Source organism: Capra hircus (genome assembly GCF_001704415.2).
Source record: "Capra hircus breed San Clemente chromosome X unlocalized genomic scaffold, ASM170441v1, whole genome shotgun sequence".
In the NCBI taxonomy this organism is placed as follows: domain Eukaryota; kingdom Metazoa; phylum Chordata; class Mammalia; order Artiodactyla; family Bovidae; genus Capra; species Capra hircus.
In genome coordinates this window covers 12,913,283-12,937,980 of record NW_017189516.1, presented here as the reverse complement: position 1 = coordinate 12,937,980, position 24,698 = coordinate 12,913,283, and the positions used below count along the sequence as shown (strand labels likewise).

The window sequence follows — 24,698 nt, the reverse complement described above, 5'->3', positions numbered from 1 at the left end:
AAAATTCTCCAAGCCAGGCTTCAGCAATACGTGAACAGTGAACTTTCAGATGTTCAAGCTGGTTTTAGAAAAGGCAGAGGAACCAGATATCAAATTGCCAACATCCGTTGGATCATGGAAAAAGCAAGAGAGTTTCAGAAAGACATCTATTTCTGCTTTATTGACTATGCCAAAGCCTTTGACTGTGTGGATCACAATCAACTGTGAAAAATTCTGAAAGAATGTGAATACCAGACCACCTGACCTGCCTCTTGAGAAATCTGTATGCAGGTCAGGAAGCAACAGTTAGAACTGGACATGGAACAACAGACTGGTTCCAAATAGGAAAAGGAGTACGTCAAGGCTGTATATTGTCACCCTGCTTATTTAACTAATATGCAGAGTACATCGTGAAAAACGCTGGACTGGAAGAAACACAAGCTGGAATCAAGATTGCCAGGAGAAATATCAAGAACCTCAGATATGCAGATGACACCACCCTTATGGCAGAAAGTGAAGAAGAACTAAAAAGCCTCTTGATGAAAGTGAAAGAGGAGAGTGAAAAAGTTGGCTTAAAGCTCAACATTCAGAAAACGAAGATCATGGCATCCAGTCCCATCACTTCATGGGAAATAGATGGGGAAACAGTGGAAACAGTGTCAGACTTTATTTTTCTGGGCTCCAAAATCACTGCAGATTGTGATTGCAGCCATTAAATTAAGACACTTACTCCTTGGAAGAAAAGTTATGACCAACCTAGATAGTATATTCAAAAGCAGAGACATTACTTTGCCGACTATGGTCCGTCTAGTCAAAGCTATGGTTTTTCCCGTGGTCATGTATGGATGTGAGAGTTGGACTGTGAAGAAGGCTACGTGCCGAAGAATTGATGCGTTTGAACTGTGGTGCTGGAGAAGACTCTTGAGAGTCCCTTGGACTGCAAGGAGATCCAACCAGTCCATTCTGAAGGAGATCCACCCTGGGATTTCTTTGGAAGGAGTGATGCTAAAGCTGAAACTCCAGTACTTTGGCCACCTCATGCGAAGAGTTGACTCATTGGAAAAGACTCTGATGCTGGGAGGGATTGGGGGCAGGAGGAGAAAGGGACGACCAAGGATGAGATGGCTGGATGGCATCACTGACTCGATGGACGTGAATCTGAGTGAACTCCAGGAGTTGGTGATGGAAAGGGAGGCCTGGCATGCTGCGATTCATGGTGTCGCAAAGAGTCGGACACGACTGAGTGACTGAACTGAACTGACAGCAACTCTAATGGCCAGGTCTCTTAATCTTGATGAATTTCTCTAGTTCCTTAAATCTTGCCTCAGGTGGTTTCTGGGCTGCTCCTCACGTGATTAGCAAGGGTTTGAATTTGCCCTTTGAAACTCAGGGAAGATCATGGAGGCTGGAGTCCTGCCTATAAGAAAGAGGGAAGAAAATGTCTTCCATGTCCAGGAACTCAACAGTGCCCTGATTGGCATCTATATGATATTTGGGAAGGGAACCATCTGACAACCATTTATTTAGAAGCTACTGCGGAACAGAAGATATTACATTGGCTAATCTGATGGGAACCACTGTCTTTGTGAAATGACTCAGCTACAAAACAGCTTTCTGACATTCAGAGTATTGAAAGAGCCTATACACTGGGGCCTAAACAAACAAGTTAAAGTGACAATAGATTCAACTGGCATATAAATTAACTCTGCAAATGGGTTAATTTGCATTATCGAGCAAAAGAGTCCCTGAGCAACAGCTCAAAATCTGTCCATTCAGGACCCACAAGAGATTACTGAGAATCACGAGTCACCCCTCATGATGCTTGCCCCATCACTGTTTCACAAATTTCACATAAGACATTTTACTATTTCAGTGTTGTTTGAAGTGTATCACCCCATTTGCAAGTCTGATACTGTAAAAAACAATATTGCATAGGAACGTGGAATGTTAGGTCCCTGAATTAAGCTTAATTGAAAGTGGTCAAACAGGAGATGGCAAGAGCGAACATCAACATTTTAGGAATCAGTGAACTAAAATGGGCTGGAATGGGCAAATTGAATTCAGATGACCATTATATCTACTACTGTGGGCAAGAATCCCTTAGAAGACATGGAGTAGCTCTCAAAGTCAACAAAAGAGGCTAAAATGCAGTTCTTCAGTACAATCTCAAAAATGACAAAATGATTTCTGTTCTTTTCCAAGGCAAACCATTCAATATCACAGTAATCCAAATCTATGTCACATCCACTAATGCCAAAGATGCTGAAGTTGAATGATTCTATGAAGACCTATAAGATTTTCCAAAATTGACACCAAAAAAAGATGTCCTTTTCATCATAGGGGACTGGAATACAAAAGTAGGAAGTCAAGAGATATCTGGTGTAACAGGCAAGCTTGGTCTTTGACTACAAAATGAAGGAGGGCAAAGGCTAACAGAATTTTGCCAAGAGAACCCACTGCTCATAGCCAACACCCTCTTCCAACAACACAAGAGAAGACTCTACACACGGACATCACCAGATGGTGAATACCAAAATCAGATTCATTCTATTATTTGCAACCGAAGATGGAGAAGCTTTATATGGTCAGCACAAACAAGACTGGGAGCTAACTTTGGATCAGAATGTGAACTCCTTATTGTTAGATTCATACATAAATTGAAGAAAGTAGTGAAAACCACTAGATCACTCAGGCATGACTTAAATCAAATCTCTTACACAGTGGAAGTGACAAATGGATTCAAGATTTTAGATCTGATAGATTGAGTGCCTGAAGAACAATGGACTGAGGTTCGTGACACTGTACAGGAGGCAGCGATCAAGACCATTCCCAAGAAGAAGAAATGAAAAAAGGCAAATGGTTGTCTGAGGAGGCTGCTGCTGCTGCTGCTGCTGCTGCTGCTGCTGCTGCTGCTGCTGCTGCTGCTAAGTTGCTTCAGTCATGTCCGACTCTGTGCAACCCCATAGACAGCAGCCCACCAGGTTCCCCTGTCCTCAGGATTCTCCAGGCAAGAACACTGGAGTAGCTTGCCATTTCCTTCTCCAATGCATGAAAGTGAAAAAGTGCAAGTGAAGTCACTCAGTGGTGTCTGACTCTTTGCGACCCCATGGACTGCAGCCTACCAGGCTCCTCCATCCATGGGATTTTCCAGGCAAGAGTATTGGATAGTCTAATACATACAAGGTCACTGACGCTGAAAAGAGTCACTGCATGTCTCATCCTATGACCTCAGTCCTCAGAACTGTGTGCAGCTTTACTCAATTCTTAGAATAGGAACTGATAAGGAACAGAGAATCTTTGAGGAATAGAAAACAACATATAGGAATCATCCTGTTAAATGTTCCCTGACAAATCCAATTTACCATTGCAACAAAAACAATAAAATACTTAGGAATAAATTTACCTAAAGAAACAAAAGACTTATATACAGAAAACTATAAAACACTGAGCAAGAAAGCAAAGATGACACAAATAGGTGGAGAAATATACCATGTTTCTGAATTGGAAGAATCAATATAGAGAAAATGAGTATACTACCCAAAGCAATCTATAGAGTCAACCAATCACTATCAAGCTACCAACAGTATTCTTCACAAAACTACAACAAATAATTTTACAGTTTGTATGGAAACACAAAAAACCTTGAATAGCCAAAGCAATCTTCAGAAAAAATGGACCTGGAGGAATCAACCTTCTTGACTTCAGAATATATTATAAAACTACAGTCCTCAGGACAGTATGGTACTGGCACAAAGACAGAAATATAGGTCAATGAAAGAAAATAGAAAGACCAGAGATAAATCCATGCACCTATGGACATCTTATCTTTGACAAAGGAGGTAAAAATATACAATGGAGAAAAGACAATCACTTTGACAAGTGGTGCTAAGAAAACTGGTCATCCACTTGAAAATGAATGAAACTGGAAACCTTTCTAACACCATACACAAAAATTAACTCAAAATGTATTAAAGATCTAAATGTAAGACCAGAAACTATAACACTCTTAGAAGAAAACAAAGGCAAAACACTCTGACATAAATCACAGCAGGATCATCTATGATATACCTTCCAGAGTAATGGATAAAAACAAAATTCAACAAATGGGAACTAATTAAACTTAAAAGGTTTTGCACAAGGAAAGAAACTACAAGCAAGGTGATAAGAAAGCCTTCAGAATGGGAGGACATAACAGCAAACAAAGCAACTGACAAGCAAAATTAATCTCCAAAATATACAAGCAGCTCATGCAGCTCAATACCAGAAAAATGAACACCTCAATCAAAAAGTGGGCCAAAGAACTAAACAGACATCTCTCCAAAAAAGACATATAGATGGCTAATAAGCACATGAAAAGATGCTCAAAATCACTCATTATTTGAGAAATGCCAATCAAAACCACCGTGAGGTATCATCTCATACTGGTCAGAATGGCTGCCATCAAAATGTCTACAAACAATAAATGCTAAAGAGGGTGTGGATAAAAGGGAACCCTGTTACACTAAGTATGAATGCAAACTGGGACAGCCAACTATGGAGAACAGTGTGAAGATTGCTTAAAAAAATGGAAATAGAACTGCCATATGATCCAGCAATCCCACTGCTGGGCATACACACCAAGGAAACCAGAATTGAAAGAGACACGTGTACCCCAGTGTTCATTGCAGTACTGTCTACAACAGCCAGGACATGGAAGCAACCTAGATGTCCATCGGTAGACGAATGGATAAGGAAGTCATGGTATATACACAAAATGGAATATTACTCAGTTATTAAAAAAAGGACACATTTGAATCAGTTCTAATGAGGTGAATGAAAGTGGAGCCTATTATACAGAGTAAAGTGGGTCAGAAAGAAAAACGCCAATACAGTATATTAATGCATATGTATGGAAAATAGAAAGGTGGTAATGATGATCCTATATGCAAGGCAGCAAATGAGACATAGATGTAAAGAACAGACTTTTGGACTATGTGGGAGAAGGCGAGGGTGGGATGATTTGAGAGAATAGCAGTGAAACATGTATATTATCATATGTAAAGTAGATAACCAGTTCAAATTCGATGTATAAAGCAGGGCATTCAGTCGGTGCTCTGGGACAACCCAGAGGGTTGGGAGTGGGGAGGGAGATGAAGGGAGGTTCAGGATGGGGGGTCACATGTGCACCCATGGCTGATCTGTGTCAATGTGTGACAGGGGCCACCACAGTGTTGTGAAGTGGTTGTCCTCCAGTTAAGATAAATAAAATTTTAAAAAGTAGAAATAAAAAAAGAAATGTACAAATGATAGCACAGAAATGAATCATAGAAAACTACTACAAGAATTATATGTCTGTAAAGTGGACAACTCATAAGACATAAGGAATTTTGTAGAAAGCCTTCCAAGACCAAACCAGAAATAAAAAGAAAATATGAAAAGAACAATCACAAGTACTGAAATTGAAACCATAACTTTAAAATTTCCAACAAACAAAATTCCATGACTACAGGGCTTGAAAGGTAAATACTATCAAATATTAAGACGAGATAACACCTATCCTTCTGAACTCTGAAAAACTTGCAGATGAAGACTCAAGCTCATTCTATGAAGCCACCATCAGCCTGATAGCAAAACCAGAAAAAGATATCACACACATACACACAAAATTAAATGCCAATATCACTGCTGAACATATAAGCTAAAATCCTCAGGAAAATACTAGAAAATTCCAATCACCAACACATTAAAAGGATCATACACCATGATCAAATGTGATTTATTCAAGTATGCAAAGATTCTTCAATATATACAAATCAAAGCAATGTCCCACATTAACAAACTGAAGAATAAAAAACATAATCATCTCAAAAGATGAAGAAAAAGCTTTTTAAAAACTTCAACAACCATTTATAATAAAAACTCTCCATAAAGTAGGCATAGAGGGAATGTATCTCAACACAAAGGAAAACAGACAAACACACAGCAAACATCATTCTCAATGTTGAAAAAGTGAAAGCATTTCCTGTAAGATATGGGACAACACAAGAATATTCACTCTCACCACTTTAATTCTACATAGCTAGCCACAGCAACTAGAGAAGAAAAAGAAAAGAAATCCAAAATGGAAACAAAAATTGTCACTGTTTGCCCATGACAAGATACTATACATAGGAAATCCTAAAGATGCTACAAGAAAACTACTCAAGCTTATCAATGAATTTGGAAAAGTTGCAGGATACAAAATTAATACATAAAGATCTCTTGCATTTCTACACACTAACAACAAAATATCAGAAAGAAAAATTAAGGAAATAATTCCAATTCTCATCACATTAGAAAGAATAAATACAATGAACAAATCTACCTAAAACAACAACAACAAAAAAAAATTGTACTCAGAAAATTAAGTCACTGATGAAAGAAATCAAAAATGACAAAATAGACAGAGAGATATACCATGTTCTTGGATTAGAAGAATCAATGCTGTGAAAATGACTATACTACCCAAAGAAATGTACAGATTCAAGCAATATCTATCAAATTATCAATGTTGTTTTTCATAAAATTAGAACAAAAATTTTTACAATTCATATGGAAACACAAAAGACCACAAATAGCCAAAGCAGTCTTGAGAAAAGAAAACAGATTTGGAAGAATCAGGCTCCTTGACTTCAGACTATACTACAAAATTATAGTAATCAAAATAGGATGATAGTGGCACAAAAACAGAAATATAGATCAATGGGATAGGGTAGGAAGTCCAGAAAAAAACGTATGCAACTAAGGTAAACTAATCTATGCCAAAGGAGGCAAGAATATATGATGGGTAAAAGATAGTCTCTTTAGTAAGTAGTATTGGGAAAATTGGACAGCAACATGTAAAACTGAAATTAGAACACTCCCTAAAACCATACAAACCAGTCAGCCTAAAGGAAATCAACCCTGAATATTCATTGGAAAGACTCATGCTGAAGCTTCAATACTTTGGCCATCTGATGCAAAGAGAGAACTCATTGGAAAAGACCCTGATGCTGGGAAAGATTAAAGGCAGGAGGAGAAGGGGATGACAGAGGATGAGATGGTTGGATGGATGTCATCACTGACTTATTGGACATGAGTTTGAACAAACTCTGGAAGATAGTGAAGGACAGGGAACCGTGGCATGCTGCAGTCCTCGGGGTCGCAAAGAGACAGACACGACTCAGCAACTGAACAACAACACCACCGCCATACATAAAAGTAAACTCAAAGTGGATTAAAGACAACGTAAGATCTGATACTATAAAACTCCTAGAGGAAACTATAGGTTGAACACTCTCTGACATAAATGACTACAAGCCTTTTTTTGACCCACCTCCTAAAGTAATGAAAATTAAAATAAATTAATTAAACTTAAAAGCTTGTGCACAGCAAAGGAAACCATAAATAAAACAAAAGGACAACCCATAAAATGGGAGAAAATATTTGAAAATGAAACGTCCAAAAAGGAATCAACCTACAAAATATAAAAACAGCTCCTGCAGCTCCATATCAATAAAATCAGTAACCCAATCAAAAAATGCACAGAAAACCTAAGGAGACATTTCTCCCAAGAAATCATACTGATGGCCAAAAAGCACATGAAAAATGCTCAATGTCATTAATCATTCAGTTCAGTTCAGCTCAGCTCAGTCGCTCAGTCGTGTCTGACTCTGCGACCCCATGAATCGCAGCACGCCAGGCCTCCCTGTCCATCACCGACTCCCGGAGTTCACTCAGACTCACATCTATCGAGTCAGTGATGCCATCCAGCCATCTCATCCTCTGTCGTCCCCTTCTCCTCCTGCCCCCAATCCCTCCCAGCATCAGAGTATTTTCCAATGAGTCAACTCTTCGCATGAGGTGGCCAAAGTACTTGAGTTTCAGCTTTAGCATCATTCCTTCCAAAGAACAACCAGGACTGATCTCCTTTAGAATGGATTGGTTGGATCTCCTTGCAGTCCAAGGGACTCTCAAGAGTCTTCTCTAACACCACAGTTCAAAAGCATCAATTCTTCGGTGCTCAGCTTTCTTCACAGTCCAACTCTAACATCCATACATGACCACGGGAAAAACCGTAGCCTTGACTAGATGGACCTTTGTTGGCAATGTCTCTGCTTTTGAATATGCTATCTAGGTTGGTCATAACTTTCCTTCCAAGGAGAAAGTATCTTTTAATTTCATGGCTACAATAACCATCTGCAGTGATTTTGGAGCCCCCAAAAATAAAGTCTGACACTGTTTCCCCATCTATTTCCCATGAAGTGATGGGACCGGATGCCATGATCTTAGTTTTCTGAATGTTGAGCTTTAAGCCAACTTTTTCACTCTCCTCTTTCACTTTCATCAGGAGGTTTTTTAGTTCCTCTTCTCTTTTTGCCATATGGGGGTGTCATCTGCATATCTGAGGTTATTGATATTTCTCCTGGCAATCTTGATTCCAGCTTGTGCTTCTTCCAGCCCAGCGTTTCTCATGATGTACTCTGCATTAATTATTAGAGAAATGCAAATAAAAACTACAATGAGGCATCACTTCAAAAACTTCAGAATGGCCATCATCAAAGAAATCTATAAAGAATAAATGCTGGAGAGGGTGTGGAGAAAAGGGAATCCTCACACACTGTTGGTGAGAATGTAAAATGACACAGCCACTATGCAGAACACTATAAAGATTCCATAAAAATCTATTAATAAAAGTAGAACTACCATATGATCCAGCAATCCCACTACTGGGCATATACCCATAGGAAAAAGGAATTCAAAAAGATACCTGCACCCCAATATTCATTGAAATAGCTAGGAGATGGTATGACAGGGCTGTATATTGTCACCCTGTTTATTTAACTTATATGTAGAATACATCATGTAAAATGTTGGGCTGCATGAATCACAAGCTGAGTCAAGACTGCCAGGGAAAATATCAACAACCTCAGATATGCAGATGATACAAATATAATGGCAGAGAGTGAAGACAAACAAGATCTCTTGATGAAGATGAAAGAGGAGTATGAAAAAGCTGGCTTAAAACTCAACATTCAAAAAACTAAAATCATGGCATCCAGTCCCATCACTTCATGGCAAATAGATGGGGGAAAAGTAGAAACAATGGTAGATTTTGTTTTCTTGGGTGCCAAAATCACTGCAGATGGTGACTGCAGCCATGAAATTAAAAGATGCTTGCTCCTTGGATGAAAAACTATGACAAACCTACACTGCATAGTAAAAAACAGAGACATCACTTTGCAGACAAAGGTCCATTTAGTCAAAGCTATGGTTTTTCCATTTCATGTATGGATGTGAGAGTTAGACTATAAAGAAATCTGAGCATCGAAGACTTGATGCTTTTGAACTGTGGTGTTGGAGAAGACTCGAGAGTTCCTTGAACTGCAAGGAGATCAACCAGTCAATCTTAAAGGAAATCAATCCTGAATATTCATTGGAAGGGCTGATGCTGAAGTGGAAGCTCCAATACTTTGGCCACCTGATGCAAAGAGCCAACTCATTGGAAAAGACTCTGATGCTGGGAAAGATTGAAGGCAAAAGGAGAGTGGGTGGCAGAGGATTAGATCATTAGATAGCATCACCAACTGAGTGGAAATGGGTTAGAGCAAACCCTGGGAGAATGTGTAGGACAGGGAAGCCTGGCAGGCTGCAGTCCATGTGATAGCAAAGAGTTGAACACAATTTATCAACTGAACAACAACAGGACATGGAAGTATCTTAGAAAACTCATTGGCAATAATTTATCCATCGATGGAACTTTGGGCTATTTCCAGTTTGGGGGCTATTATGAATAAAGTTTCTCCAAATATTCTCATGAAAAAGAAGAAATTTGACAGTTATTCAGGCCCCTTCACAAGACACTGGGGAATCAGAGAGATTCATGGGAATTTGACATTATCTGGTACAATGCTGCCAAGTAGAAATTTCTATAATAATGGAAATGTTCTATGTTTGCACTATCCAATACAACAGCCACTAGCCACATGTGACTCATTAAGCATTTGAAATGTGACTAGCATGTCTGAGAAACTAATTTTGTTTTCTTTATATAGTTTTTGGCTACCATATTGGATAGCACAGATATAGACAGTATAGTTTAATGGAAAGAATGTGGGATTTGAAGCTAAATAGATCCTCAGTTTTAAATCTCAGTGACTGTCAGTTACTAATTACATCACAATAATTTTGGTCATGTTATTAATCTTGTTCAAACTTCAGTTTCCTTATTTGTAAAATGGGGATAATATCAGAACCTCACAGGTTTGTTGTGATTAAGAGAATGAATGTAAAACACCTAGCCCAGGGCTTGGCACATAGTAAGTCATCTTTAAATAATATCTATTATTATCAAGTTCCCCATTTGCCATATGGAGAATCTGAAGCTCCAAAAGGAGAAGTATCTTGTCCACAGTTACAGAGGTAGCTGGAAGCACAGTCAGGAGCCAAATCCAGATTTTCTCACTTTCTGATAAGTTTTCTTATAGAGATGAATCCTCCTCAAGCTTGAAGGGTGAAGGGTGGTAGCCCAAACAACTATCCACATGCTATAAAATATATATATATATATATATATATATATATATATATATCTACACACATAGAGAAAATGTACCTTTGTGAAGCCTATTTGTTCCTTCCGGAAATTTTCCAGGGGTTTGATCAGCAAATCACTAGCATTGTGTACCTAGGGAAAAAGAAAAAAACACACAAAATAACTTTCAAATTAGCAAGGTTCAGATTCAAGATTCATTGTTACTAGAATATTTCCTTATAATACACCAACAATGTGTATTAGCGCAAAATGTTACCTGGTGCAAAATGTTAACTAGTTTGCTGGTTTGTTGGGTTTTGTTACTGTTTTCCCATATTGGTCTTTCAAAATCCAATGCTTTCAGAGAAAATGAGAAAGGAAACATTAGGGGCCTTTCTCTGTAACTTTACTGGTAGTATGATCTGAGTTTTCAATTGATAAATATCCAGAGTTATGACCAGAAACAGACACAGGAAGCCTGAAGTATATGTGGAAAAGAGACAAAAAGGGGAATGCAAAAACACATGAAAAGGGCAATTGCACCAAGTACAAATCATTTCATGGGAAGCAAATGAGTTAATAGTAATAGCACCAGGAAATATCCCAGTATAAACTGTTTTCTAGCCCTGCCCTGGTTTGTCATAAAGCCAGAACATTTCCCTCAGAACTAGGAATTTATTACAGCATCACAGAGAATACTGGACCAGGCCCTCAAAAGACGTAACTGTACGCTCAGAACCTGACAGGAACAGCCTTTCCACATACTAAAAATATTGGCAATATTGGTTTTGGAAATTAAAAACATCATTGCCAAACCGAAGCCCTTGTACACTGGGAAGGCAGAGATATACAAAGCTTTGTTGGTCATATAAACCTCTTGGGAATTTGCATCTATCCAATGCAACAAGCAGGGTTTGTTTTTTCAGAGGTGCTAGTTAGCTATGCTTTAATTTTGATCTATTACAAGGCAAGAAAAAAAAAAGAGGGACTAGTTTCCTTATCTGATGAGACTGAAGTATCAGTAAGACAAGAAATATCTTTATAACAAAAACAGAAGACAGACTAGAAAGCCAGTTTTGACCAGTCCTATGTTTTCCAAAAGTGAAAGTCGCTCAGTCGTGTCCGACTCTTTGCAACCCCATGAACTATACAGTCCATGGAATTCTCCAGGCCAGAATTCTAGAGTGGGTAGCCTTTCCCTTCTCCAGGGGATCTTCCCAACCCGGAAATCAAACACAGGTCTCCTGCATTGCAGGCAGATTCTTTACCAACTGAGCTATCAGGGAACCTCTTATTTTCCAAACTAAGAAGCAATTTTTAAACTATCAACAAAGAGCAAGGCAAGTTGAAGCATTAATACATATTGCATTCAGGTCCTACAAGCAGGACCTCTTATTTTGCAACCAGGTATGATTTAAGGTTCAAATAAATGGGCAAACTCTCATCCAATGAAAGCTCCATGACTATCTTCAATTGAAAACAATAATATTCTCACTAAAAGTACCAGCCTGTCTCTCTTGCCTAATACATGCTACTTTTCCATGGATTGTGAATTATGTGCTATCAACTTTGTGTACCCACCTGGAAATAAACTAATCTTTGGTGTCACAGATCACATACAGGGAGTAATTTTTTTTCTTTACTACAGTGGAAGTTTTAAAGCATGGCCACCAATTCTATGATGCTCCTCCCACTGAGAAGAAAGGCCTCTATTCCCTCTACCTTGAATACAAGTGAGTTTGTTCCTGTTCTGAACCAACAAAATACAGCAGAAGTGATACTACATGACATCTCAGGCTAGGTCATAAAAAGCCAGTAACTTCCACTTGCTTGCCTTGGAATAGTCCTCATAAGAACTGAGCCACAGTATAAGAAGTTGAAATATCCTGCCACTACCAAGCTAGAAGGGTCAAATGTAGACGTTCTTGTCAGTAGTTCAGCTGAGTTCAGGCTTCCAGTCATCTCACTAAGGAGTTAGATATGTAAATGAAGCTATTTTTTAATCTTCCATACCACCCCATATCCCAAGTGAATGCCACCACATAGAGCAGAAGAATCTCCCAGGTGATCCCTGTCTGAATTCCCGACCCCCCCAAAAAAACATGAAATAAAATTAAATAGTTTTAGTTTAACTTGATAAGTTTTAGAATAGGGTGTTATGTAGCAACAGATCATTAGTAAATGAGTCTTTGATGGTTAACATATTACAAAAAGAAGGCATCGAAAGTACACTGTTTAAGTTCATTTTTTGCAGTCCTCAAAAACAGACCTTACCGTTGCCAATAGAGTTCCCTTCAGAGTCAGAATGGCACCTAGCCAAGCCTCCTATCTTTAATTATAGAGAAAGTCTGTTATCGAGATTTTTAAAGGACACTTTCAGAGGTACTACTACCTCCTCCACTGTACTTGTTAAAAAATAAAGGCTTCTCTTTGTTTGTTTTCCCCATAGTTTCTTCCACATATTAAAACTTGTTTATGAGAATGACTAAATATTTGCAGTTGTCACATGCTAGGATTGTGATCTTCCTCCTTCTTCTACTAAAGCTTTTTTTGGCCTCCTCTTAGAGAAATGATAAAAAGCTCTTTAACAGCTACCATACTGAGGTACACAAGTACTTTTACTACACTTCCAGGAGATGAAAGAGATGCAGTCAAGCAATAAATTCCTGGCATGTTGTAAAAGGCCTTCATTTAGCCCTACCTTCACAGCAGCATTCCTGGAATTAAATAGGAAATGGGAAGCCAACACTCAATATATGATTGAAGAATTGAGTGAGCACACTATAATTAAAGACAGAAGAAAATTAGCTAGTCCTGTGGAAAACAACCAGAAGAATGGTGAGGAAAACATCTTAAAAGGTGCATATTTTAGAGCTTTGGGATCAATAGAAGAGGTCAAGAAACAAATAGAGCTTAAGAGCTGTACAGATGACATTTCTAGTGACATCTGAATGAAATGGGGGTGAATGTCTTTGAGATCAAATTTGTAGCAGTCCAAAAACTCTTGTGATAGAAGAAAACATTAAACTAGTGGGGCATCTAATAGGCTCCAGGAAGACTACCCATATTGAACTCTTAAGTATCTTTTCAAAAGCAAATTTCTTAAATGAAGAAAATTCCCAAAGTCACATTTCCACAAGCCTAATCTTTTAGGTAACAAAAGATAATTAGAAACATTTATATGATTGGTGTTTTTTCTATTTATGCAACACTTCCATATTCATTTTATCATTCAATGTATATACAACAAACTTGGGAGGTGGGAAGTATTTTCTCACTCTAGAAAAAAGGGAGACTAGAAGAAATAAAGTGATTAGTGTGAAGTCAACAACCACGTTATTGGCACAGCAATTATTTCCCTGCTTAAAGGCCCTGCTTTCAATCCTAACTCTCCAGGAGCTGAGATAAAATGGTAGCAGTATTCTGAGAAATCACACTGTTGAAAAGGAAGAGTGATTACTTCCTATTGAAGCAGGAAGAGTGATTACTTCCTGTTGAAGCAGGAAGATTAAAGAGCTCTTGCTATCAGAATAAATGGGTTTAACAAAACTGAGCTGCCAATAGAAAGTCATCTAATGACAGGGAAGATAGACCATTTTGTGGTCCTTTACATTGCTTCCAATTCAACCACATGCTCCTAATAAAAATAAATATTGAACAACATAGGTACTTCCATATTTAAGTCTCAAACAACTTTGGAGTGTGGCTAAAGACATGCATTTCTACCAATTTTTCCAGGTGACACTGCTGGTATGGGTCTAGACTTTTTTGGTTTTTTTTGTTGTTGTTTTTTTCAACTGTTAAAATAGTTCACAAAAAAATATATCCAAAAAAGTAAATCTAATAGGAGGGAACTATAAAACTCTGATGAAAGAAATCAAAGAAGGTATAAATAATGAAGAGATAATTGATGCTCATGCATAGTAAGACAATATTTTTAAGATGTTAGTTTATCCCAACTTAATCTGTAGATTCAACATATTACCAAAATCCCAGCAATTTATTTTGTGGATATTGATAAACAGGTTCTAAAGTTCCTACCCTACTTCACAATTTATTTACAAAGTTACATTAAATCAAGATAGTGTGGTGTTGGTCCATAACATTTTTCACAGAGCTAGAACATATAATAGACAAAAGTTTCAGAATTTCCAAAACAATCCTGAGGAAAAAGAACAAAGCTAGAGACATAACTCACCCAGACTTAAGACAACATTACAAACCTACAATTATCCAAACAGCATGGTATTGGCACAAATGCAGATCAATAGAAAGGAATATCAATTCATTGGAAGGACTGATGCTGAAGCTGAAGCTTCAATACTTTGGACACCTGATGCAAACAGCCAACTCATTGTAAAAGACCTTAATGTTGGGAAAGACTGAAGGCAGGAGGAGAAGGGGGTGACAGAGGATGAGATGTTGGATGGCATCACTGACTCAATGGACATGAGATTCAGCAAAGTCCAGGACATACTGAAGGACAGGGAAGTCTGGCATGCTGCAGTTCACGGGGGTCACGAAGAGTCAGATACAACTTAGCCACTGAACAACAACAACAAGAAAAGAATAGAGAGCCCTGAAGTAAATCTACAGACACATAGTAAATTAAACTATAAGAAAGGATGCAAGAAGAATATACAGTGGATAAAATATAGTCTCTTCAATAAGCGGTGTTGGAAAAGCTGGACAGTTACATGTAAATCAATGAAATTAGAACACCCCTCACACTCTATATAAAAACGAACTCAAAATGGAAGAAAGATCTAAATATAAGACATGATACCATAAAAATTCTAGAAGAGAACATAGGCAAAGCATTCTCTGACATAACTCAGCAATGTTTTCTTAGCTCAGTCTCTGAAAACAAAATAAATAAAAGCAAGAATAAACGTGAGATGTAATGAAACTTAAAAGCTCTTGTATGGCAAAGAAATCATCAAACTGAAAAAACAACCTTCAGAATAGAAGAAATTATTTGCAAACAATGTGAATAATAAGGAGTTAATAGCCAAAATATACAAACAGCTCACACAATTTAATATTTAAAAATTAAAAACTAGACAAAAGATCTAAATAGACATTTTTCCAAAGAACTATAGATGGTCAACAGTCACATGAAAAGGTACTAAATATCACTAAATAATTAGAGAAATGCAAATCAAAACCACGAGGTATCACCTCACACATTCGCAGGATCATAGAGAAAGCCAGGGAATGCCAGAAAAACATCTACCTCTGTTTCATCGACTACACAAAAGCCTTTGACTGTGTGGATCATAATAAACTGTGGAAAGCTCTTAAAGAGATGGGAATACCAGACCATTTTACCTGTCTCCTGAGAAACCTATATGCAAGTCAAGAAGCAACAGTTAGAACTCTGTATGGAATAACTGGTTGGTTCAAGATTGAGAAAGAAGTACAAAAGGGCTGTCTGCTGTCACCCTGCTTGTTTAATCCATATGCTGAGCACATCATGAGAAATGCCAAGCTGGATAAGTTGTAAGCTGGAATCAAGATAGGTGGGAGAAAGATCAGCAACCTCAGATATCTGGATGATACCATTCTAATGGCAGAAAGCAAAGAGGAACTAAAAACTCTCTTGATGGGGGTGAAGGAAGAGAGTGAAAGAGCTGGCTTAAAACTAAATATTAAAAAAAACTAAGATCATGGCATCCAGCTCCATTACTTCATGGTAAATAGAAGGGCAAAAAGTGGAAGCAATGACAGATTTTTTCTTTGGGGGCTCTAAAATCACTGCAGATGGTGACTGTAGCCATGTAATCAGAAGACGTTTGCTTCTTGGCAGGAAAACAATGGCAAACCTAGACAGTGTGTTGAAAAGCAGAGACATTATTTTGCTGACAAAGGTCCATATAGTCAAGGCTATGGCCTTCCCAATGGTCATGTACGGTTGTGAGAGGTGGGCCATAAAGACAGCAGAGCACTGAAGAATTGATGCCTTCCAACTGTAGTGCTTCCCTGGTGGCTCAGAGGTTAAAGCGTCTGCCTGCAATGTGGGAGACCTGGGTTTGATCCCTGGGTCGGGAAGATCCCCTGGAGAAGGAAATGGCAACCCACTCCAGTATTCTTGCCTGGAGAATCCCATGGACTGAGGAGCCTCGTGGGCTACAGTTCACAGGGTCGCAAAGCGTCAGACACTCTGAGTCACTTTCACTTTCAACTGTGGTGCTGGAGAAGATTCTTGAGAGTTCCTTGGACAGCAAGGAGATCAAACTAGTTAATCTTAAGGGAAATCAACCCTGAATACTCATTTAGAAGGACTGATGTTGAAGCTGAATTTCCAGTAATTTGGTCATCTGATGTGAACAGTTGACTCATTGGAAAAGACCCTGATGCTGGGAAAGATTGAGGGTAGAAGGAGAAAAGGGCATGAGAGGATGAGATGGCAGGATGACATCACCAATGCAATGGACATGAACTTGGGCAGATTTTGGGAGATGGTGAGGGACCGGGGGACTTGATGTGCTACAGTCCATGGGGTCACAAAGAGTCAGACACAAGGGGGCAAGTGAACAACATCACCTCACACTGGTCAGAATGGTCATCATTAAAAATTCTACAAATAATAAATACTAAAGAGTATACAGAGAAAAGGGAACCCTTACACAGTTTGTGGGAATATGAAGTGGTGCATCCACTATGGAAAACAGTATGGAGGTTCCTTAAAAAACTAAAAATAGAGCTACCATATGATCTAGCAATCACAATCCTGTGGATATATCCAAAAAAATGAGAATTTAATTCCAAAAGATACATGTACCCCAATGTACATAGCAGCACTATTACAACAGCCAAGACACAGAAACAACCAAGTGCCCATCAACACATGTTTGGCTTAAGAAGATGTGATATATATATCACATCTTACACATATCGTGTATATATATATATATATATATATTCATTCTGTGCTTAGTCGCTAAATCATGTCTGACTCTTCGCAAGCCCATGGACTGTAGCCCATCAGGCTCCTCTGTCCATGGGGATTTTCCAAGCAAGAAGAGTGAAGTGGGTTGCTATGCCCTCCTCCAAGGGTTCTTCCCAACTCAGGATCGAACTCAGGGCTCCCACATTGCAGTCAGATTCTTTACTGTCTGAGCCACCAGGGAAGCCCATACACATGTGGTATATATATACACTATATATACATACATATAAATGTGTATACATATATATGTGTATAAAAATATACACATATATGTATATATAAACATAGATTCATACAATGAAATATTGCCATTTGCAACAACAGGGATGGACCTAAAGATAACCATACTAAGTGAAGTAAGTCAGACAAGTATCATATAATATCATTTACATGTGGAAGCTAAAAAATAATACAAGTGAATCTATATACAAAACAGAAACACACTCACAGACATAAAAAGTAAATTTACAGTTACCAAGGGGATAGGATTAACACAAACAAACTACTATACCTAAAATAGATAAGCAATGAGGATTTACTGTATAGCACAGGGAACTATATTCAACATCTTGTAATATCTGATAATGGAAAATAATTTTAATATATATGTATCTGAATTATGGGCTTGCCCAGTGGCTTGGAAATAGAGAATCCACCTGCAATACAGAAGACGGGTTCAGTCCCTGATTCAGGAAGATCCCCTGGAGAAGGAAATAACAATACACTCCAGGACTCTTGCCTGGGAAATCCCATGGACAAAGGAGCTTGACAGGCTACAGTCCATGGGATCACAAAAGATTCAGACATGACTAAGTGACTAAACAAGAGCAACATATATCTGACACAATATTTAAATTAACTATATTTCAATATTTTTTAACTTTGCAAAAAAATGTATAATATTGCTGAAGAAATAGACAAATAGACCAGTGGAAGAGAACAGAGCCCAGATATAGATTCACACAAAAATAATCTATTGATCTTTGCCAAAGAAGCTAAAGTAATTCAACAGAAAAAGGACAGTCTTTTCAGAAATAGTGATGAAACAACCAGATATCCACATTTAAAAAAAAAAATCTGGAGACAATCTACAGTTTCTCAAGAATTAGCTCAAAAGGGGAAAAGGGCCAGAAAAAGATGGCAGAGGAGTAAGATAGGGAGATGGTCAGCCTCCCCACAAATACATCAAAAACTCAATAAGATATGGAACAACTCCTACAATGCAACCTGTAGGCGACAGCAGAAGACCCCAGGCCTCCAGGGGGCAGGCTAAGCTCCCTGGAATGAGGTAGGAGAGAAAATGGAGACATACAGGCCTCCAGGGGGCAGGCTAAGCTCCCTGGAATGAGGTAGGAGAGAAGATGGAGATATAAAAAGGGAAAAGGCACAGAACATCTGGACGGGAGCTTGTGCACTGAGAGAGGGAGGGAGGGAATTCGGAAACAGGGGCAGTTGCCATGAGCTGGGAGGCAACCTCATTGTGGGGAGGGGTATCTGCACAATCTCAGAAGGCTGGACAAAGCAGACACTTAGAGGTCGGAGAACAGAGAAGGCTGCACTTCTCAGCCCATAGACAGCTCACAGACTGTGGTCCCAACCAATGGGCTCAGGGAACTGAAACAAGCCCACAGAAGCCCTGTGGTACAGAGAGTGGGCCCAGGGTGCCAAGAGAGGTGTGGCATACAAACCTCTGTAACACACACAAACCTCACAGCATAGAGAGCAGGACTGGGGATCCAAAAGAACACACAAGCCCTGCGACATAGAGGGCAGGCCCAGTGAGACAGGACAAGTGCACACAGGTCCCCCCCTCACCCGCTCCACGCAGAGAGTGGGCCTGAGACAAGTGCACACAATATCTGCAACATAGAGGGTGAGTCCAGTAAACCAAGCAAGCAAATGCACACAAGCCCTGTGACATATAGGGCAACTTCAGGGGACTGAGGGAAGCCCATACACATCTCCGTGATACAAAGGGAAGGGTCAGGGAGCAGAGAAAGATCCATACAGGCCCCGACTTGGCAAGCTTTGGTCTGCAATCCAAGGCAAGACCAGGAAACAGAAGCACCAGCGAAGATTCCAAGGACAAGTAGGGGGCTGGTGACAGTAAAATTATCCTGAGAGGGCCACTTTGAAACGGCTGTGGAAATAGATGTGTCTGACACTGACAAAGCCAGAAGGATTGTCCAAAGGTATACTGAACCGACAGACACCCCCCAAACCGAATAACGTTCACTGCACTGCCCTTCAGAGAGACGAGGTTCAGCTCCATCAACCAGAAGAACACAGGCACAAGCTCCCACAACCAGGAAAACATCACATGACATTAATCCAACCCCATCTATGGGGGCAGACTCCACAAACAAGAAGAACTACCATCTTGAGAACTTTATTTTTTCCTTATGAATCACTGTTTATTCCCCCTACATACATCCATGTTCACATTACCCTTTTGCAGTGCTGTAGAGTTTTCCTCTTTGTTTTTCTTGTTAAAAAAATTCTTTTTAAGATTTTTTTCACCATTTTTTTGTGATTTTTGTGATTTTGTTTTTTATATATTTGACTGCTTTCTTAAACTTCTTTATCAGCTGTAGCTATTCCTGAATATATATAAACCTTTGTCACATGTCTCTATTTATCTTTGCTTTGCTATTTTTTTCTCTTTTATTTACCCTCTCTTTCATGCCCTTCCTTTCTCTTTTCTCTCCCTTCTCCTCTTTCTTTTCTCTTTCTCTTCTCCCTTTTTTCCTTCCCTCACTCTTTTTTTTTTCATCATGTAATTTAAATTGTTGTGCTATCTTTGCTTTATTCCCCAGATAGCACTCTGCCCAGGCTCAGCTTTAAATACTGAACATTAGTGAGCTCTGCTTTCAATTGGTCATTATCAACTTTGGTTTCCCTTGTTTACTAAGTCAGTCACCTGTACTCTTTTCTTTAGAATATTTTGGTTATAACTGTGTATGTGGAAGTATGTATGTGTCCCATTATTTCTGTAATTACCTGCTTGATCTGCTTGATCTCCTCTAACTAGAACACAGGCACAAGTCACCCCTAACAAAAAGTCAATGCAAACCACTCAACCAACCTTTCTCTCCAAGGGCAAAAACCAAAAGGAAGAAGGAATACAATTATAAAACCTGTGAAAAGGAGACTTCAAATGGAGCAAGTTAGAAAAAAGCATGGAAAGAAAGAGGAATAGAAAACAAATGAAAGAATAAGGTAGAAACTCACAAGAAAAAATAAATGAAGAGGAAATAGGCAATCTACTTGGAAGGGAATTCAGAACAATGACAGTAAAGATGTTCCAAAGACTTGAAAATAGAATGGAGAAAATGCAAGGAACAACACAGTTAATATAATCACCAAGGATGTAGAAAAAAATAAAGAATAAACAAACAGATAATGACTAACACAATTACTGAAGTTAAAATATTCTAGAAGGAAACAATAGCAGAATAACTGAGGCAGAAGAATGGATAAGTGAGCTGGAGGACAAAATGGTGGAAATAACTGCTGAAGAGCAGAATAAAGGAAAAAGAATGAAAAGAATTGAGGATATTCTCAGAGACATTTGGGACAACAATAAATGCACCAATATTTGAAATATAGGTGTCCCAGAGTAAGAAGGAAAGAAAGAAAGGCACTGAGAAATATTTTTGAAGAAATTATAGTTGAAAACTTCCCCAACATGGGAAAGGAAATAGTCAATCAAGTCCAAGAATCACAGAGAGTCCCTTAGAGGATAAACCCAAGGAGAAACACATTGAGATACATATCAATCAAGCTAACAGAGATTGAACACAAAGAAAGAATACTAAAAGCAGCAAGGGAAAAGCAACATACAAGGGAAAACCCACATGATAAACAGCAGATCGTTTAGCAGAAACGGATATATTTAAAGTACTGAAAGAAAAAAAAAAAAAACTACAACCAAGATTGCTATACCTGGCAAAGATTTCATTCAGAATTGATGGAGAAACCAAAAGCTTCACAGACAAGCCAAAGTTCAGAGAGTTTAGCACCACCAAACCAGCCTTATAACAAATACTAAAGGGACTTACATAACCAGCAAACACAAGAGAAAGGAAAGACCTACAAAAACAAACCCAAAACAATTAAGAAAATGCCAATAGGAACATGCAATGCACAAATCAAAAAATACAGAATGGCTGAATGGATATAGAAACAAGACTCATATATATGTTGTCTACAAGAGACCAACTTCAGACCTAAAGTAAAAGGAAGAAAATAAAAGCATGAAAAAAGATATTCCACGAGAATGGAAACCAAAAGAAAGCTGGAGTGGAAATCCTTCATTCAGACAAGACAGACTTATTACAGGAGGCAAAGAAAGACATAATGATCAAGGATATAATGATAAAGGGATCAATCCAAGAAGACATAACAATTGTAAAGATGTATGCGCCCAACACAGGAGCACCTCAATACAGAAGGGAAACACTAACAAGCATAAGAGGGGAAATTGACAGCAACACAGTGATGGTAGGGGACTTAAACGCCTCACTTATACCCATGGACAGATCATCAAAACAGAATCAATAAGGAAACACAATGGACCAAATTGATATCTTCAGGATTTTACATCCAAATGTAGGATATACTTTCTTCTCAAGTGCATATGGCACATTCTTCAGGATAGACCATATCTTGGGCCACAAATCAAGCCTCAGTAAATTTATGAAAATTGAAATTGTATCAAGTATCTTCTCTGACCACAACGCTGAGACTAGAAACTCACAGCGATTAAACAATATATTACTAAATAACGAAGATGTTACTGAAGAAATAAGAATGGAAATAAAAAGATTCCTAGCACAAATGAAAACAAAAACATGATGAGCCAAAAATTATGGGGTTCAGCAAAATCAGTTCTAAGAGGGAAGTTTATAGTAATATAATCCTGCCTTAGGAAACAAGAAAAACATTGAATAGACAACCTAATTCTACATTGAAAGCTGCTGGAGAAAGAAGAACAAGAAACCCCAAATTAATCAAAAGGAAAGAAATAATAAAGATAAGAGCAGAAATAAATGACAAAGAAATGAAGGAATCAAGTAAAGATTAATAAAACTAAAAGCTGGTTCTTTGAGAAGATAAACAAAATTGACAATTTACTAGCCAGACTCAGCAAGAAAATCAGGGAGAAAAATCAAATTAAAAAATAGAAATGAAAAGGAGAGGTCACAACAGACAACACAGAAATACAAAGGATCATAAGAGAATATTATGAGCAATTATATGCTAATAAAATGGACAACCTACAGGAAATGGACAGATAATCAGAACAGTTCAACCTCTCAAGACTGAATCAGAAAGAAATACAAATTATGAACAAGGCAATTACAAATACTGAAATCAAAACTGTGATCAAAACTTTCCCAGGAAACAAAAACCCAGGGGCAGATGGCTTCACAGGAGAATTCTATCATACATTTAAAGAAGCACTAATGCCTATTTTTCTGAAACTATTCCAAAAAGTTGCAGAGGAAGGAACACATTCAAACTCATTCTACAAGTCCAAAATCACCATGATAACAAAATCAGGCAAAGGCAACACACAAAAAAAGAACACTTCAGGTCAATATCACTGATGAACATAGATTCACTCCTCAACAAAATTCTAGCAAGCAGGATTAAACAATACATTAAAAAGCATTAAAAACACCATGACCAAGTTGGATTTATTCCAGGGATGTAAGGATTCTTCAATATACACAAATCAATCAATGTGATCCACTATATTAAAAAACTAAAAGATAAAAACCATATGATAATCTCAATAGATACATAAAAAGTCTTTCACAAAATTCAGCACCAATTTATGATTAAAATGCATCCAAAAATGGGCAAAGAAAAAACCTACCTCAACATAGTAAAGATCACATATGATAAGCCCACAGCACACATTCTCAGTGATGACAAACTGAAAGCATTCCCTCTAAGATAAGAAACAAGACAAGGGTGTCCACTCTCATCACTATTATTCAACATAATTTTGCCTAGCTATGGCAATTAGAGAAGAAATAGGAATAAAAGGAATCCGGATCAAAAAGAAGAGGCAAAGCTCTCACTGTTTGCAGATGACATGATACTATACATAGAAAAGCCAAAAGAAACCATCAGAAAATTACTAGAGCTAATCAGTGAATGTAGCAAAGTCGTGGGATACAGGGTCAATACACAGAAATGACGTGCATTCCTATACAGAAACAATGAAAAATCAGAGAGAGAAATTAAGGAATCAATCCCATTCACCATTGCAACAAAAAGAATAAAATATCTAAGAATAAACCTACCTAAGGAGACAAAAGAACTGTATATCAAAAATTATAAGATACTGATGAATGAAATCAAAGATGACATAAACAGATGGAGAGATATTCCATGTTCCTGAGTAAGAATATCTACATTGTGAAAATGACTATACTACCAAATTCAATTTACAAATTCAATGTGTTTCCTATCAAATTACCAATGGCATTTTTCACAGAACTTGAACAAAAAAGTTCACAATTCATACAGAAACACAAAAAAAGCCCAAATACCCAAAGCAGTTTTGAGAAAGAGGAATGGAGCTGGAGCAATCAACTTTTCTGACTTCAGACTATACTACAAAGCTACAGTCATCAAGACAGTATGACAATGGCACAAAAGCAGAAATATGTAACAATAGAACAAGCTAGATAGCCCAGAGATAACCCATGCACCAATGGGTATCTTATTTTTGACAAAGGAGGCAAGACTATACAATCGGGCAAAGATAGCCTCTTCAAAAAGTGGTGCTGGGAAAACTGGACAGCTACATGTAAAACAATGAAATTAGAACACTTTTGAATGCCATACACAAAAATAAACTCAAAATGGATTAAAAACCTAAATATAAGACCAGAAACTATAAAACTCTTAGAGGAAAATACAGGCACAATACTTGAAAACACGCTCAAAGCAAGATCCTCTATGACCCACCTCCTAGAGTAACAGAAATAAAAATAAAGGTAAACAAGCGGGACCTAATTAAACTTAAAAGCTTTGGTATAGAAAAGGAAGCTGAAAACAAGGTGAAAAGACAACCCTTCAAAATGGGAGAAAATAATAGCAAAGGAAACAACTGACAAAGAATTAATTTTGAAAATATACTATCCACTCATATAACTCAATACCAGAAAAACAAACAGCCCAATCAAAAAGTGGGGGAAAGACCTAAAGAGACATTTC

General features: G+C 38.0%; 1 protein-coding gene across 1 annotated transcript in view; it reads right to left on the bottom strand.

Annotated features, from left to right (window-relative positions):
* Nucleotides 1-24,698, bottom strand: part of OPHN1 (oligophrenin 1) — a 578,606-nt gene that overhangs the window by 333,084 nt on the left and 220,824 nt on the right. The window contains exon 5 of the mRNA XM_018043623.1: nucleotides 10,592-10,663. Within this exon, the coding sequence (XP_017899112.1) occupies nucleotides 10,592-10,663 (72 nt within the window). The remainder of the gene's footprint in view (nucleotides 1-10,591; nucleotides 10,664-24,698) is intronic.